Genomic DNA, 13,942 nt, shown 5'->3' with positions numbered 1-13,942 from the left:
TTCTTGCCCGAGAGGCAGTCTTCGTCTTCGGTGCTATGGTCGAAGGACGGCTGGTTGAGCGCGACAAAGCCCGAAGGGGGCGTTAGCTTGACATCAGAGAGGATGTCGTCGCTGTCGTCATCGAGCGACGACGACAAGAGGGCTTCCAACGGACCATCGTCGAGGAGGTTGAGCGTCAAGACACCGCCGTCCACTTCTTCCATCGTAGCGGGCGACTGGTTGTCGGCTGCTGCGTCGTGTTCGTTCAGAAAGCTCATCAGGATCGACATCTCCGAGTTGTCAAAGCCTTCGTTGACGTCAAAGGACGCATCCTCGACGTCGTCTTCGAGTGCAACGTCGAGAAGGTCCTGAAAAGTGCCAATGTCGACGTTCGGGTCACGCGGCGACAGCGAGGCGCGGGCCGGCGCCTGCACCGGCGCGTAGTTCATAGCCTGCGAAGGGTAGAAGGGCATGACCGGCTGCGCATCGTAGCCGTAGCCAGGGTACATCATGTTGTCCGTGACGACTTCATACTGCTGGGGCTTCTGGTAGCCCATCATGGCCGGGCTGGGTGCCATGGAGTAGCGCGTCATGTTCTTGTTCATGGTGGCCTGGTACATGGCCTGCGGGTTCATCATGGGGAAGCCGCCGTGCGGCGCGGTCTCGATCGGCCGGCACATCGTGCTTGGTGGTTGGGGCTCGCGAGGCGGATTTCGTAGTGACCGCCCAAATTTTAACACCTTCTGTTTCTATGCAGCCTAGCCGGCGGCGTCTCATTGGTTGAAATGCGGAGTCGTGCCCGCGCACTGGCCCCATACCGATTTATGGCCAATCACAAGGCGCGAAATCTGTTCTAAAAATAGGTCGGCCTGGCCCGGCTTTTCGAACGTAGCGCACGCTCACATCCTCCTCTTGCGACGGCGCCTGGCGAAAGTGGCTGCAATAAAATAAAATGTGCGAAAAACAATAAAATAACGTCAACAATTGCAGCAAAGGCACCGACTGGCGCCAAGGCGGTGGTGCTGCGGTCGGAGGTCGGACGCGGACTGTACCGATCGCAGCGCTTCGATATTTATTCATCTCCAGTCATCCACGTCTCTGTACGCCGACTGGACATTGCGGTCCCGACGACCAGTCTTTCGACGACCTGGCAAAGGCGAGGCTGAGCATCTGATGAGGGAGCAACTCCAATTACGTGCCGAGAGCAATTGATAATCATGCGTTTGCTCTTCACCATGCACGGAACCACCCCAAATTGGGTCACCGCATGTGGCAGGTGCAGACGCATGTCGCGGCAGCGCTAATGGACCTGACGTGCTTGAAGACGCCCTGGATCCAATGGACCGGGTCCACATCACAACAGCGAAATGAATCACAGAAATAGGTTCTGGAATTATTCTTGAAGATGCGTCCGTCGTGGAAAAGACGCATCGACGAGCCCCCTTGATCGCGTCCAGTGCCACGCAGACACATCATGGCCAGCGGGTGCAGCCGCCTGCGGATATCAACATCTACGTCTTGAGTGTGCGTCGGTCGCAGAGTTGACCGATACGTGGCATGCGATTGGCTAAAATGGCGGCCGCGCAGTAGGCAGGCGAAGCTGCTTGCGAAGATGTCTGCGAACGTTGCAGCGGTTCGTCCTGCTCTGGTTCTGGTAAGTTAACACAGAACCAGGAGAGTACGACCGATTGAGCTGAGAAGCGTGAACAGTGTGAACGCATCTCAGCTCAAACGGTCGTTCCTGACGCGGTGCATGTGGTCCCGTCAGCGCGTACGCGGCCCTCTGCACCCCTCCCTGCGCCGCAACACCCTCGAGGAGATTTTATGCCACTTGCATGTATCCTGGTCTTGGTCCCGCCTCGTGTGCGAAAGAATCGCGGGGCGAGAGGTCATGAATCGATCGCTCTTATATGGACCAGACAGCTTCAACGAATGCATCTTGAAGCACGCGTTCATTGGTCTAGATCGACCAATCCAAAACAGGTATCAGTCTCATTGGCCTGAATTGTATCTTCAACAGCTTCGCGAGCGGAAGCAACCCCGTGCACTATTTGCGGCGAACATCTGCAGCTCTTAGTTTATCAACACCCATCAGAATATCGTGAAGCTCAGCTTGTGCAGACGAGTATTATGCACGACGGCGTACGATTCTGCATACCTCGATGGCTTCTAGTCCATGTGAAGTCATGCCAATCACGTACGTGCAGGAGTTCCAACATGAAGTACATCGCCACAGCTGTCAAAGAGGTCTCAGACGGACAACAGTGTACATTTACATAGCTGACTCTTTGGCACATCTGTCTGTCCAGACTACGCGTCGTCTACATGTCGGCTCCAAATCTTAGTTCCATTGAGACGCGTTTCGAGTGAGTTCGCAATCAATTTGATGTACTCCGGCGAAGAGAAATAGAGACGTAGACTGTCGTGTTTGAGCTTACTGTATACAGCATGCACAGCGGACCTTCGCAGCGATATATAGCATACAAATGTCGAAATAAAACATGTATCGGCAGCGGCCTCGAACCTTCGAGATCGCACCACTTCAATGGGAGGACTGCGCGCACTGTCAGTCGGCTTGGCGCCAATGGGCCGAGCAGCGACTGTTGCGGCGGCACGGCTTCATGCACCCGGGCTCGGCGCAGCGCTTGCCACCGCCGTGCGTCGCGCAAAAGCCACCGCCACGGTCGTTGCGCATGCAACCAGCCACGCCGCAGAGACGCGACCCGCCGTGGAGCGCACAGAAGTCGCCGCGCTGGGTGCCCTTGTCGCAGCCCTCAAAGAGGCAGCGCTTGCCACCGCCATGCGAACGGCAGTAGCCACCGCCCTGCGAGCTGCGGTCGCAGCCTTCAAAGAGGCAGCGCGGGCCGCCGCCGTGCGCCTTGCAGAGCATGTTGGACTGGGCGGCGCGTTCACAGCCGTCGACTTCGCAGCGTTTGCCGCCACCGTGCTTGATGCAGAGATTGCCGCCTTGACTGCTCTTGTTGCAGCCGTCGACGGCGCAGCGTCGGCCGCCACCGTGAGCGATGCAGAGGCCATGGGAGCGGGAGCGCTTGTGGCAGCCTTCCATCTTGCAGAGGCGGCGATTCTTGCCCGAGATGTCGTCTTCGGTGTCGATGCGCGCTTCGATCGCGGGCTCGACGTAGCCGAGTGGCGGTATGAGTTGAACGTTGTCGATAGCGTCATTGGCCATCTCATTGTCAAGGATCTTGTCGACTTCGGTGTCGTCAAGGAGGTTCAGCGTAATGACACCGTCGTCTTCGACGCTGATCGGGGCGGCGTGCACCGTCGCCTCTTGGTCGGCAAGGAAGCTGTATAGGATGTCCATTTCGGACGAGTCAAACGCCGTATCGTTGGCACAGGCCATGGCCTCCTCGTGGTCCAGAGTGTAGGCCACGAGGTCCTCAAAGGTGCCAATGTCAATGTTGAGTTCATCGACCTTGGGGCTGAGCGGTGGAGGCGTGGGCTTCGGACCGCCGTACTGGAAAAGGCCCTTGGCGTCATGCGGGCGGAGAATGCGGTGTTGGAAGGGCTGCGCGACGTGGTAGCTGAATACCGACGGGCCAGCCATGGCTTCGGCGGGGCGACACATGGGTGCGATCGTTGCGAGAGTCTGCGCGCTGCTGTTTTCGAAGCAAAACTTGAAGTGAGAAAGTGGTTGGTTTTTTACTACCGTCGCTGTTCGCGGATTGGCTGTGGTTTTATGCATCGTTGTATGATTGTTTGTATGCATTTGTAAAAAATATGCGTCGGTGCGTGGATTGGCTGGCTTTAAATTCGACCGAAACTCTATTTTAATTTGCCGTGCCGTATTTTAATACCGAAAGTGCATGGTGATCGAGGGGCTGGGCAGAGTGATGATAACGCACAGATGCGGCCTCTGCCAGCCCTTCCTCTCGACAGGTTTGGCGCTGCTGCATACTGCTAGTCCCTGGCCCAAAGGTCCAGCGCATTACCTATGTATCCCGCTTTGCAGCCACAGAAAGGGCGAAACTCCTGCGCCAGGGCTTGGGGTGCATTTCCGATTGTCCAACGGGCGCCTTCTGGAAGACGCGCCTCTTCGGTGTCAAACTCTTTGCCGAAACTCAACGAGATATAACTCAACGAGATATAACTCAACGAGATATATATTTTAGAAACTCAATGCAGTTCTCACGGTTGTTGCGCTGGTCGAAGCTGGCCAAGGCGCACAGTGGCCAGAATCTACGCGTTCGCGTGAGATGGCGAAGAACGACGAGACGCATGCGAGGCAACGCACCGATTCCAATAAGCGGTCCGAGGCAAAGCCACAAAGCTTATTGCCGCAGTGGGTGTTTTCGAGGAGTGAGTAGCTTCGCTCGTGGCAGTCGTCCTACGTTATTCATTGTTTCCGACTCTGGAGTTGGGAAGGGTACGAGCATCTTTGCGGCCTTTGCGGACATTTGCACGGGCATGGCGCAGCCGCAGGATTGAATCAGCACCTTCTTGCCCAGCATTGTTGTCAGAAATCTGGGCGCCAGCAGCAGCTAAACAAGCAATCGCGTCGATACGTAATCTCCGAGCTGCGTTAGATCGTACCGTCGGACCCGCCCACTTGCTCCGCGCGACGAGTTCCGAGACGACGTCGCAGCCATATCCGATACCAACGACCACATCCGCATCAAACGCTGCGATGCGCGATGCTACGACGTCTGCATTGCTACACAGGGGAGCTGAGAACGTGCAGAGCAGCGTGGGACAGCGTACCGTGCCGTGGAGAAGTCGGTGATTTCGCTCAGGAGTTTCGAGATCACCTACGAGAACAGCTCGTATGTGCGGCACCAGCGGCAAAAGAAAACGTACCGACACGAGCAGTAGAGCGATAAAGCCCAAGGACACGATGGAGAGGTACGCTGCAGGCATGTCGTTGTACCAATAATCGAGCGCGACGGCGGCGAGCAACGATCTAAGGTCAGCGACGTGGCCGTTAGCTCATGCAAGTCGCCGGCGGTAGCGTACACTGCAACACCGAGGAAGATCATGATGGCGCCCACGACCATAAAGACGGCATTGGGCTGGCCACGCCGCGGCAGCACGTACGTGCCGGGCACGAATGAGCCGATCACACACGCCTCCTTTAAGAGGCTGGGCAGCGAGCCGGTCTCACCCCTACGACGCGCGCATGAGCCGTCGCTCGCAGCAGCACCAGAGGACGTACGGCTGTCGGCTCTCTACACAGAAGACGCGTACACGCTTGTGGAGCTCGGGGGCTAAGACGTCGGCCATACTGGCTTGAGCTTGGGTTGTGGCAAGGGCCATCATGATTCACGGTTCGAAACCTGATTTCGAAGTTGCCGTGCGCACCCATGGCAGCTACCTCTTTGTTTGTAAGCCGCGGCCCGAAGATCGAAGATATAGCCTTCGAAATCGAATCCAGACGTTGATTATCCGGGTGCCGGATAAATGAAGGAAGGGGCACAATGTGCTTTGGATGCGCGCTGTACAGGTTCGCCACGCAGAAACGATCGCTGATTGGCTCAATACCGACGTTGAGGTGGAGACTCGCGCGTGGCCTGGCGTGTAACATACACCGGTGGCGGTTGACGAAACGAAGGATACGTAAACGGTTTGGCGCCATGGAATGGCGGCCGTGCCTCCACGCGCCGCCGCAGCACAGAGACAAGGACCATCGCCGACTACCACCGCATTAGCGAACAAGAACTACTAGTATGGCGACGTTCATCTTGGCGTCGCGGGTTGTATCGCGAGCAGCAGTCGAAGTTTTGGGAGGTGAACGAAGGGACACCACCGGGCATTGCCTGGTCACATGCGGTCCAGAGATCCCACAGCGCCCCTTCCAATCTTCCTTCTGTGAACGGGCTGGTACCGGCATCAGCAATGCATATCATTTCCAAGCACCAGGAATCTACCAGTTGAAATGAGTTATTAACATGCAACTATATAGTGAAGATGGTGGACTTCCTAGTGCGCTCGTGAGGTTTGGCCGGTACGTCAAGCTGAGGGCGCATGGTCGGGGCTCGGGATTGAGTTGGGAATGAGGTAGCGAGCACACCAAGGGTCGGCGCGTAGGGCGTGGAGCGACTCGGCAAGCGAAGGCACCACGGCGCGGCGAGCCAAGTGTCGGATATGCAGTCGCGTGATAGTAGCGGCTTTGATCGCGAGCGCAGCAGCGGGAAGGGGCGTCAATGTCGTGCGAAACACGCGGTTGTTGCGTTCTAGCCGAAGACTGTACCAAACGCAAGCGCGCAGGATCGGCCAGAGAGCACGGATGGTCGGCTTGTGGACTGAGAACGGGCAGCTTCAACACAGCAACTCTACCGTTAACGTTGAATCAACAGACATATTTACCATCGTAGCGACGTCGGGACTCAGTTCGTAGTGCTACTACCAAGGACAAGGTGACACAGCAACTATATTTGCCCGGATCGAGCTATCCTCTGTAGCAAGTGCCGGCGCCACCACGCTTGCAGGCGCACCGCTGCAGCGCGGACCCACACCCGCTTTCGTCGACGCCACCATTCCTGAATGGCCGTGGCAGACGCTCGCTCCCACATCTCTCGGAGCGCCGTTCGACGACAGAGTGCTTCGATTTCGTCGCGAAGCGTCCAGAGTCGTGCTCGTGCGCGCTTGGCCCGATATGCTTGCTGTACGACGAGCGCTGCTGCGTGCAGTCGCTCCGTTCGACGCTTCGAGCGCCGCATCATGACACAGATAAGCGACGTCCACTTGAAGAGTTTCTGAAGCGTCCGTGCGGCGTGGTTGTGCACATAGTGTCGGCGCAATTCAAGAGCCGCCTTGGCAAGGCGCTGGCGACACCAGCACTGCAGTCGCACCGCAGCAAACTCGCGTCGGTGCTTCTCCATGCGAAGGTCGCCGGCCGTTCGCCGCGCACCAGCCGTTCGAATGCAGCGCGTCACTAGTCGCGCCGACTTGTTGCGTCTCTGATACCGGGCATCACGCGTTCGGAAGAGCCATGCGCGGAAGAAGCGCTGGACTTTCCGCGCCGCCGCGAGATATTTGTGGTACCGAGCTTTGCGCACGGCGAATCGACGAGCGCAGTGATTGCGCCACACCCGTTGGATGTATAGCACAGCTTCGTGCCGACGGTGCCGCGCCAGCGCACATCGCACGTAGAGACTGCGCAGCCATGCTTGAAGCGTCACTTGCGCGGCAAGCACTTCAACGGATCGTTCGTGCGCCGAGCGATCGCGCCACTGAACGAGGTAGTAAATGACACGATTGCGCACATGCGTTCGGAGCAAGAGAGCTATTTTGTGCGAGGCTTTTCTATGGTCGCAATGGTTTGAAGTCATAAGTTGCAATGCTAAACGTACGTTATAAAGAAGCGACGAATGCGGTCTTGAACCTGTACCCAGCGCGCTTGGACCTGCCACCGGTGAAATCGATCGTAGAGCAGCCGAAAGCGCAGACGCAAAAATATCGTCTTGTCGTGTCAAATTGAAACGAGGTCACGGATGGAGAGGGCAACCTGGAATCGTCGGGCCGCAAACGGAATACGCTGTGCGGTCGCCACCATGAGTGCGTGGACAGAGCACTGGTCGCGCGCCCACTCTTGGGCATGACACACTACGCGCGCAATGGCCGTGGTGCTGTGCAACTATCCATGCAATAACTACCAGCGCGATCGAGTTGTGCTTGAAGCTTGCGGCGGCGATGGAGCTCCTTTTGAAAGTTGTTTGCCGGCGCAGCGGTGGGCCAGGCTTTCAAGCACCTCGGGGTATGCAACCGCTGGATCGATGCCTTCGCAGGATCCGAATCCATCACGTGAAATCATCGAGATCACGATCGTACCAATGTTCCTTGGGCAGCGTGAGCCTGTCGCGGTTCGCGTGGCGTCACAGCTTCGTGCGCCTACACGCGTGTCTCAGCAGAATATGACGTGGCAGCGCGTACAGCTTCGAAAAGTGCCATGGCCATTGCAACAGCCGCTTTTGATTGGCTTGTTGGACCCGGCCTGTCGTGGCGCCACACACTGGCGCATGTGGTCCGAAAGACGACAAGGCTCAAGATAGCGTCGTAGACGGTAGACGGTGTCGTGGTGTGAGTTTGGAGCAGCTGCAAGTAAGTGCGCTCATCGGCGGGTGTGAGCAACCCTGATACGTTCCATACTGGCGTACCCGCGGCTGTGGCCACGAGTCGGCTAAAGCACGTCGAGACGTACGCCACAACGCTCTTTGAAGCAGCACCGCACGCTTGGTCGAGAGTAAATACCTCGTCGATGGACATGTCGAGCACGCGAAGGAGCTGCTCCTGATCAAAGAGGCCAGCAAGGTCCGGGTTGAGAAGCAGTCGAATGTCAGTGACGTCGCAAGGCTCTTGAAGTGGGACTTGCTCCACGGGGCAGTAATTCGTCAGAAAGCGAGCGCGGCGGGACGAGAGCGGCGTGAGGCGAACAGGAGGCGACCTTGCTTGCGTAAGCGAACGGTACCGGAAGAGATACTTCTGGTCCGGGAAGACGGACTCGAGGACAGCGTCGACGGGCGACGCACGCACGCTGCCCATCGCACGCCTGGCATCATGGGAGGATGTATGTTCTTGGTCCCACGCCGGGCCCAGCTTCTTCGCCCGTGTTGCGCCAGGAGTCAACTCGGCGGAGATTGCATGTCGAGGTGTTACGATCGGACGCAGCTGACGACAGTAGGTCAGCGCCTCGGCCTTGGGGGGCCGCTTGGCCATGCTGCGTCCGCGGTTCGAAGTTCCACCTACTTGGTTATTTTCGGAGCCAATGAGGCCGTCTTTTTGCGCCGTTGAAATGAAGCTTTTTCTCCAGTGCAATCGAACGCACTAACGTAATAGTAGGATTGCACTGCCTCGTCCGAGTGGTGCCAGAGCTGCATCCCACGGGGCGGGCAGAAACAGCCAGGCTTGAAGGCAAGCGTGAGGTTATGAATTCCGGTTGTTGCGCTCGGCCTGCGTAGGTGGTACGTCCATCGTACGCCAGATCAGCGGTCGGCGATGACGTCGTGGCATCTGGAACTTCAACACACGGACCCAACGTGGTGCTCCTCCTCGCCGAGACAACCAACGTCCGGCGGCTGGCCGTTTCAGGCGCCGAGTACTTTTTCATCTTTCGTCACAGGTGGCTGAATTGTGATGGATCGATCGCATTCCGACTTGCCACCTACTGGTCCATGGAACGAAGTGGGCAGTGGATCTGGCGCTGGTATCTCGCGCACTTCTGAAGCAGGAGGCGTACCGCCTGAGCATACTACTAGTATTCCTGCTACTCCTCGGTGTTTCTTGAAGGATACACCGCTTGGGTTGCACTCGCTTTTCAACTGTAGTTCAGAGATACCGCTTCGATTTTCCAGCGGTCGTGTCGATCGTTCCTGCAATGATGATGACCCGTACCATAGACTAGTGCAAACGAGGTGCGTTCGAATTAATAAAAAGAATTAAATATGGGTCGCAGAATCTAGCAAAATTTCCTCGGCGCGTATTGCCTTCTGTGCACGTACAGGATTTCGTTGAAGTTGTGCAACTAAACGCAAGCCAATCGCAAGCAACGAGCGGGCAAGTCCCTCTATGCAAGCACCACCCGCGTATCTCCCAGGAGTCGACTACCGCGCGTGGACAGGCGGCACATGTGCACGCTGCTGCTGTCCGTCTTTGCGTCCATCGTCGTCAGGTGTGTTATGCTCGCTTCTGGTTGCGGTCGCACGATGGGGCCAGTAGTCGCTATCATGTGTGCTTGCACGCCGCGATGCGAGCTGATAGCGGCTTAGAGGCCGATGACAAAATGCAAACCCGTACGAAATACGACTAGTAGAAGAATCCTTTTCGGACGATCGATCGACCAACCTCCACGACTTCGTCGGGTGCATCGCTTGTGCTTCGCGCCGTCCAGAGCGACGACGCTGACGTTTCCGTGAGGCACGCATGCACCCGACTGTATGTCGCTCGCTTTGCTGGGATGCTCGAAGATTGCAAGCACGACCAGCAGTGGTACAACGGCGTCACGACGGACGTGTCCTACTGCGTGGCAACTGCACTTCAAGAAATGAATAGCGGGAGATTCCTTCTAGAAGCAAGTGTTGCGACGGTATCTTGCGAGTTTCCCATGAGGCTGTGCACGGCTTTCGAAAGCTGCCGAGTCGCATTTCCATATCCGGGTGTTTCAGCCCGAGATCCGATATTTCACTTTTGCATTTCCCGAGTCCTACCATCATCATCCGCATCCGTACGACAATGCCCATCAAGGTCCGCGCTGACAGCTACGGTGACGACGACACGTCTATCGCTTCGTCTTCGTCCTCGTCCGCGTCGCCATCCCGGTGCTTCTACACGGCCCGCGCCTACGACGCGGCGCCAAAGCCCAAGGTGAACAAGACGTGCCTCTATCGCACTGGCAAGTGCAACAATGCCCGCCACATCAAGCCCAACGGGTCGCTCCACAAGATGTGCACGTACCACCGGTCCAAGGCCAACGAGAACCAGCGCCGGCTAGACCAGAAGAAGAAGGACGCGGGCTTCCACCGTCGCGAGCGCATCTCGGCCTTCAAGGTCAAGGGCGTGCTCCAGCCAAAGAAAGGTTCGGCGGCAGCCAACTCAAAACCAGCTCCGCTCTTTGCACTGCCGCCGCTGCCAGACGACTACATGCCCGACGTCATGATCCCGTACCTCCTCGAGCACTACCATGCGCTCGCCATGGCCACCGACGAATGCACCGACGACGGTATCCTGCGCGTCTAGCGTCCCGTGCTTCTCTCCCGTACTATTTAGTTTTTAGTAGTTTTGTATTGCGCTGCTGTCGTTGTTTATAGGAAGTCGATTCTTTTTGTAGGTTTAGTCGTTGGTCCTGTCTCATTTATTTGCCCAGTGTACGATAATACTTTGTGGCCATTTTATCGTGTCTTGGTGTTTTGCTAACTACGAGTCAAAGTACCACACCCGGTGCGCAAGCCGTACGAGGCAGTCGGGCACACCGTCCTACACACCATCGCAGCTCATTTTAACGAACAGAAGAGGCACGGACGCACCGCAAGGAGCGCCTGCACGGCAGCCACGTCCGTGAGCGACAATACATGGCGGGCAAACGCTACCGCATCCAGTTCAAACGCACCGCCAGCCATCAAGTAGGCGCCTGGAATGCCCAGTCGCGCCTTGGCGATCGTCCGCAACAATACGTCGAGCACCAAGCACACATCCGCCGCCGTCAAGCCCCAGAGCCCGAGCTCAAATGCAATGTCGTCGATTTCCTCATCGTCCGACGACGAGGCGTAGAGCTCCGAGAGCGATAGAAGCCTCGAGCGTGCGAGGACCAGCGTCGCTGCTGCGGCCTTGGGTGCCGGCGCGCAGATAAAGTCGGCGCCAAGAAAATCGTCGAGGGCTGCAACGGCCGCAGGGACATGGCCACAGAGAGCGTTGGCGGCACGGACAAACGCCAAGAGCTTGGGCCATTGGCGCGGCCAGCGGTGAAAGAGTTTTCGGGGGAAGCGCAGGGCGCGCAAGTGCATGCTGACAAGCGCGTCCTGAGCATCCAGTAGCTGGAGCAAGCAAGTGCGGAGGACGACAAAGTCGCTAAAGGCACGGTCAATGGACCACGACGCGGCCGTATCGTGCACGTGAAGCGTGTACGTGCTAGTGCAGAGTACGCTGGACGGTGGGTCAAGGTCAATCGTGCGCATGTTTGAGGTCTAGAAGTAAGATACCTCTCCGAGCCACAATGTGCAATGTTGTTGTGGAAGGAGGGGAAGGAGCATACGCATTGTGATGGCAGCGATAAACGAGCCACCGTGACCCATGATGGCCCCGTTATGGGCTCCCGCGCAACGCCGACGCGGCGCCCGTCTTATTTTGCAATCTTATTTCACCGAACGTTGAAGGTGCACAACGTAAGTTGCCCTAGCCCTACCCACGACGACGCGTGCGAGAGGGGCGCTTCGATTTTAAAGCCAACGGCGGAGTTCGCGGTATCGGAAAGGCAGTGTTGGCAAGGTACAGGCGGCGCTTGGTCTTCCAGGGAACCTTTCCCAGAGCGTCGATGGTGCAACCATGAACTATCACTCGAAACGCACGAGTTGAAATGTAATCAACCACGTACGAGGTAGGAAGCTTCAAGTTTATCGCCCGAGATCGCAACTGGAGCGCTTCCCGGCCCATCATCGACGGCACGAGTGTGTGTTGCAGTGTTTGAAGCGATTACTAGCGAGTGGCGTTTAGTGCCTACGAGTAGCCAAACGACCAGTACTCGATGCCAAGAGCCCAGTGTATGGTAGGTCCAGCAAAACGGGTTTCTTGTCGTCGGACGAACATGCGAACAGAACAGCTCCTTGGGCAAGAAGCTTCTCGCCTGCGCTGCATGGAAGCTCGGATCGCAGCCAGTTCAACGTCAGCAATTGTTGATTGCGCTGCACATATTGTCGTACATCAGCATCAACTTGTCACCAGACAACTTTGCCCTGCACTCGAGCGTCCTCTTTGGTCTCTTGGATGACACTGTGGGTGAGAAGCTCTGCGCTGCAGTACCGGTACTGGCATGCACAAAGGCTTCGGACGTGATGCACCGATAGGAATCACCTAGCTCGCCAGAATAGGGAAGACGATTCGCGCTAGTGCTTTCGGTCGGTCCCCCAACGATACCACAATGTCGCGTGTACACCTATTGTCGTCTATTCGCAAACAAATGTGTGATAAAGGACGAAATGGCGGTAAATTAGCGTAAATTAGCGGGATTTTCGAAGCCATGGGTACGGTGCGTAGTACGGCTGGAAGAGCCCGTCGTCGAGAAAAGCAACGTCGCCGTTGTGTCGAATAAGTAGGTCTACCACGTCGGCGGCACTCGGCCGATCGGCCGGTTCCTTGGCCATGCACTGGTGGGCGAGGCTGCGGTACCAATCAGGGCAGTCGGGGCGCAGCGCCGGGCGCAAAGCATTATCGACAATGTCCATCAGCAGACTATTGCGACACCTATCGTCCGGGCCGAACGGTGGGACACCTGTGTCCAAGTAGCACAAGATAACGCCAAACGCATACATGTCGGCGGCTGGGGTCTCGTTGCGGTAGTCTTCGTAGAGCTCTGGCGCCCAGTAGTACGGCTCGCCCTCAAAGTACATGCGACTAAACGTTGGGTCTTCGTGGTACAAGGAGCCACCAAAGTCAGACAGCTTGATCTCTTCGTTCGAGGTCACATAGATCTTGTTGGGGTGGAGCTGGCCGTGCACGAGCCCGTGCTCGTGGATCATGTCCAGACCCATCGCGACCGCCAGCGCAATGTCGAGCGTCGACGGATTCAAGCCTGTTGGCCGGCCGGCGCTTCGGTACGCGAGGTACTGTGAGAGGCGGTAGCCATCGACGCACTCAGTCACAATCTTTGGTCGATCCGGGTTGGCATCAATGATGCCATGAACGGCGACAGTGTAGGGCGACCGCAAGCTACGATTAGCAATCATGAGCGACGCTGCGTCAGCGCTGATGGTACCTATAGGCCTTGCGCATGCTTGCGAGATACGTTGGGCGAGGCACGTTGTTGATGGTTCGGACAGTCACGGGTTTGCTCTTGTAGAGCGCACGATCGACGCGGCCATGGGCGTCGTGGCCGATGGTCTCGAGCATCTGAAGCTTGGCGCAGTCGATCGAGCCATCCGACGCATACAGTGGCGACAGTGGCAGCACGTCCGTGTCGATGTCCTTCTCGACGTCGGGCTCGGCAGCGTCGGACCAGCACGGCGCAGAATGGCGGAGCCCCATGAATGATCAAATGACGCCTTCCGCCAATGGCATTGATGTGGGACATGAGCCAGTAGCCAATCACAGCATCCGGCGTGAGATCTAAAATTTAGCCGGCTTTGGAGAAACAGGGTGGCAGCCAGGCCACTTGCTTTTGCGACGGCGCAAAAGAAGCGTCATCGAAGCGCCTTCGAACTCGATGTAATCGCTTGTCAGAGTGTGTTCTCTCTCATTGTCGTGACGTGCAAGAACGGTCGGGCGCCGCTCGTGTCCATTTTTGTCGATGAACCATCTATCA

The 13,942-nt window shown here is 57.2% G+C and overlaps 6 protein-coding genes across 6 annotated transcripts; 1 reads left to right on the top strand and 5 right to left on the bottom strand.

Annotated features, from left to right (window-relative positions):
- Positions 1-82: 82 nt before the first annotated feature.
- Positions 83-659, bottom strand: SDRG_03484 (hypothetical protein; the record flags this gene model as incomplete). The annotated part of the gene is made up of 2 exons (XM_008609120.1): positions 83-111; positions 155-659. The coding sequence occupies 2 exons, from the start codon at positions 657-659 to the stop codon at positions 83-85; spliced, it is 534 nt and encodes a 177-aa protein (XP_008607342.1).
- A 1,727-nt stretch (positions 660-2,386) lies between these two features.
- Positions 2,387-3,615, bottom strand: SDRG_03483 (hypothetical protein). Its single transcript, XM_008609119.1, has one exon. It carries the CDS (start codon positions 3,566-3,568, stop codon positions 2,546-2,548), a length of 1,023 nt encoding a protein of 340 aa, XP_008607341.1. The 5' UTR covers positions 3,569-3,615; the 3' UTR covers positions 2,387-2,545.
- A 513-nt stretch (positions 3,616-4,128) lies between these two features.
- Positions 4,129-8,652, bottom strand: SDRG_03482 (hypothetical protein; the record flags this gene model as incomplete). Its single annotated transcript, XM_008609118.1, has 9 exons — positions 4,129-4,179; positions 4,235-4,327; positions 4,371-4,481; positions 4,534-4,654; positions 4,702-4,748; positions 4,798-4,900; positions 4,954-5,103; positions 5,153-5,165; positions 8,094-8,652. The coding sequence occupies 9 exons, from the start codon at positions 8,650-8,652 to the stop codon at positions 4,129-4,131; spliced, it is 1,248 nt and encodes a 415-aa protein (XP_008607340.1).
- Positions 8,653-10,085: 1,433 nt separating this feature from the next.
- On the top strand, positions 10,086-10,818 carry SDRG_03481 (hypothetical protein). Its single transcript, XM_008609117.1, has one exon. The coding sequence runs from the start codon at positions 10,165-10,167 to the stop codon at positions 10,666-10,668; it is 504 nt and encodes a 167-aa protein (XP_008607339.1). The 5' UTR covers positions 10,086-10,164; the 3' UTR covers positions 10,669-10,818.
- On the bottom strand, positions 10,757-11,603 carry SDRG_03480 (hypothetical protein; the record flags this gene model as incomplete). The annotated part of the gene is made up of 2 exons (XM_008609116.1): positions 10,757-10,905; positions 10,956-11,603. 2 exons carry the CDS (start codon positions 11,601-11,603, stop codon positions 10,846-10,848), a joined length of 708 nt encoding a protein of 235 aa, XP_008607338.1. The 3' UTR covers positions 10,757-10,845.
- A 999-nt stretch (positions 11,604-12,602) lies between these two features.
- Positions 12,603-13,681, bottom strand: SDRG_03479 (TKL/MLK protein kinase). The gene is made up of 2 exons (XM_008609115.1): positions 13,397-13,681; positions 12,603-13,350 (listed from the first exon to the last, which is right to left on the bottom strand). The coding sequence occupies exons 1-2, from the start codon at positions 13,663-13,665 to the stop codon at positions 12,642-12,644; spliced, it is 978 nt and encodes a 325-aa protein (XP_008607337.1). The 5' UTR covers positions 13,666-13,681; the 3' UTR covers positions 12,603-12,641.
- Positions 13,682-13,942: the final 261 nt, after the last annotated feature.

The sequence above is a fragment of the Saprolegnia diclina genome (assembly GCF_000281045.1).
Source record: "Saprolegnia diclina VS20 unplaced genomic scaffold supercont1.8, whole genome shotgun sequence".
Taxonomy (NCBI): Eukaryota; Oomycota; class Saprolegniomycetes; order Saprolegniales; family Saprolegniaceae; genus Saprolegnia; species Saprolegnia diclina.
The sequence above is the reverse complement of the archived record's forward strand: the minus strand, read 5'-3'. Positions and strand labels throughout refer to the sequence as shown.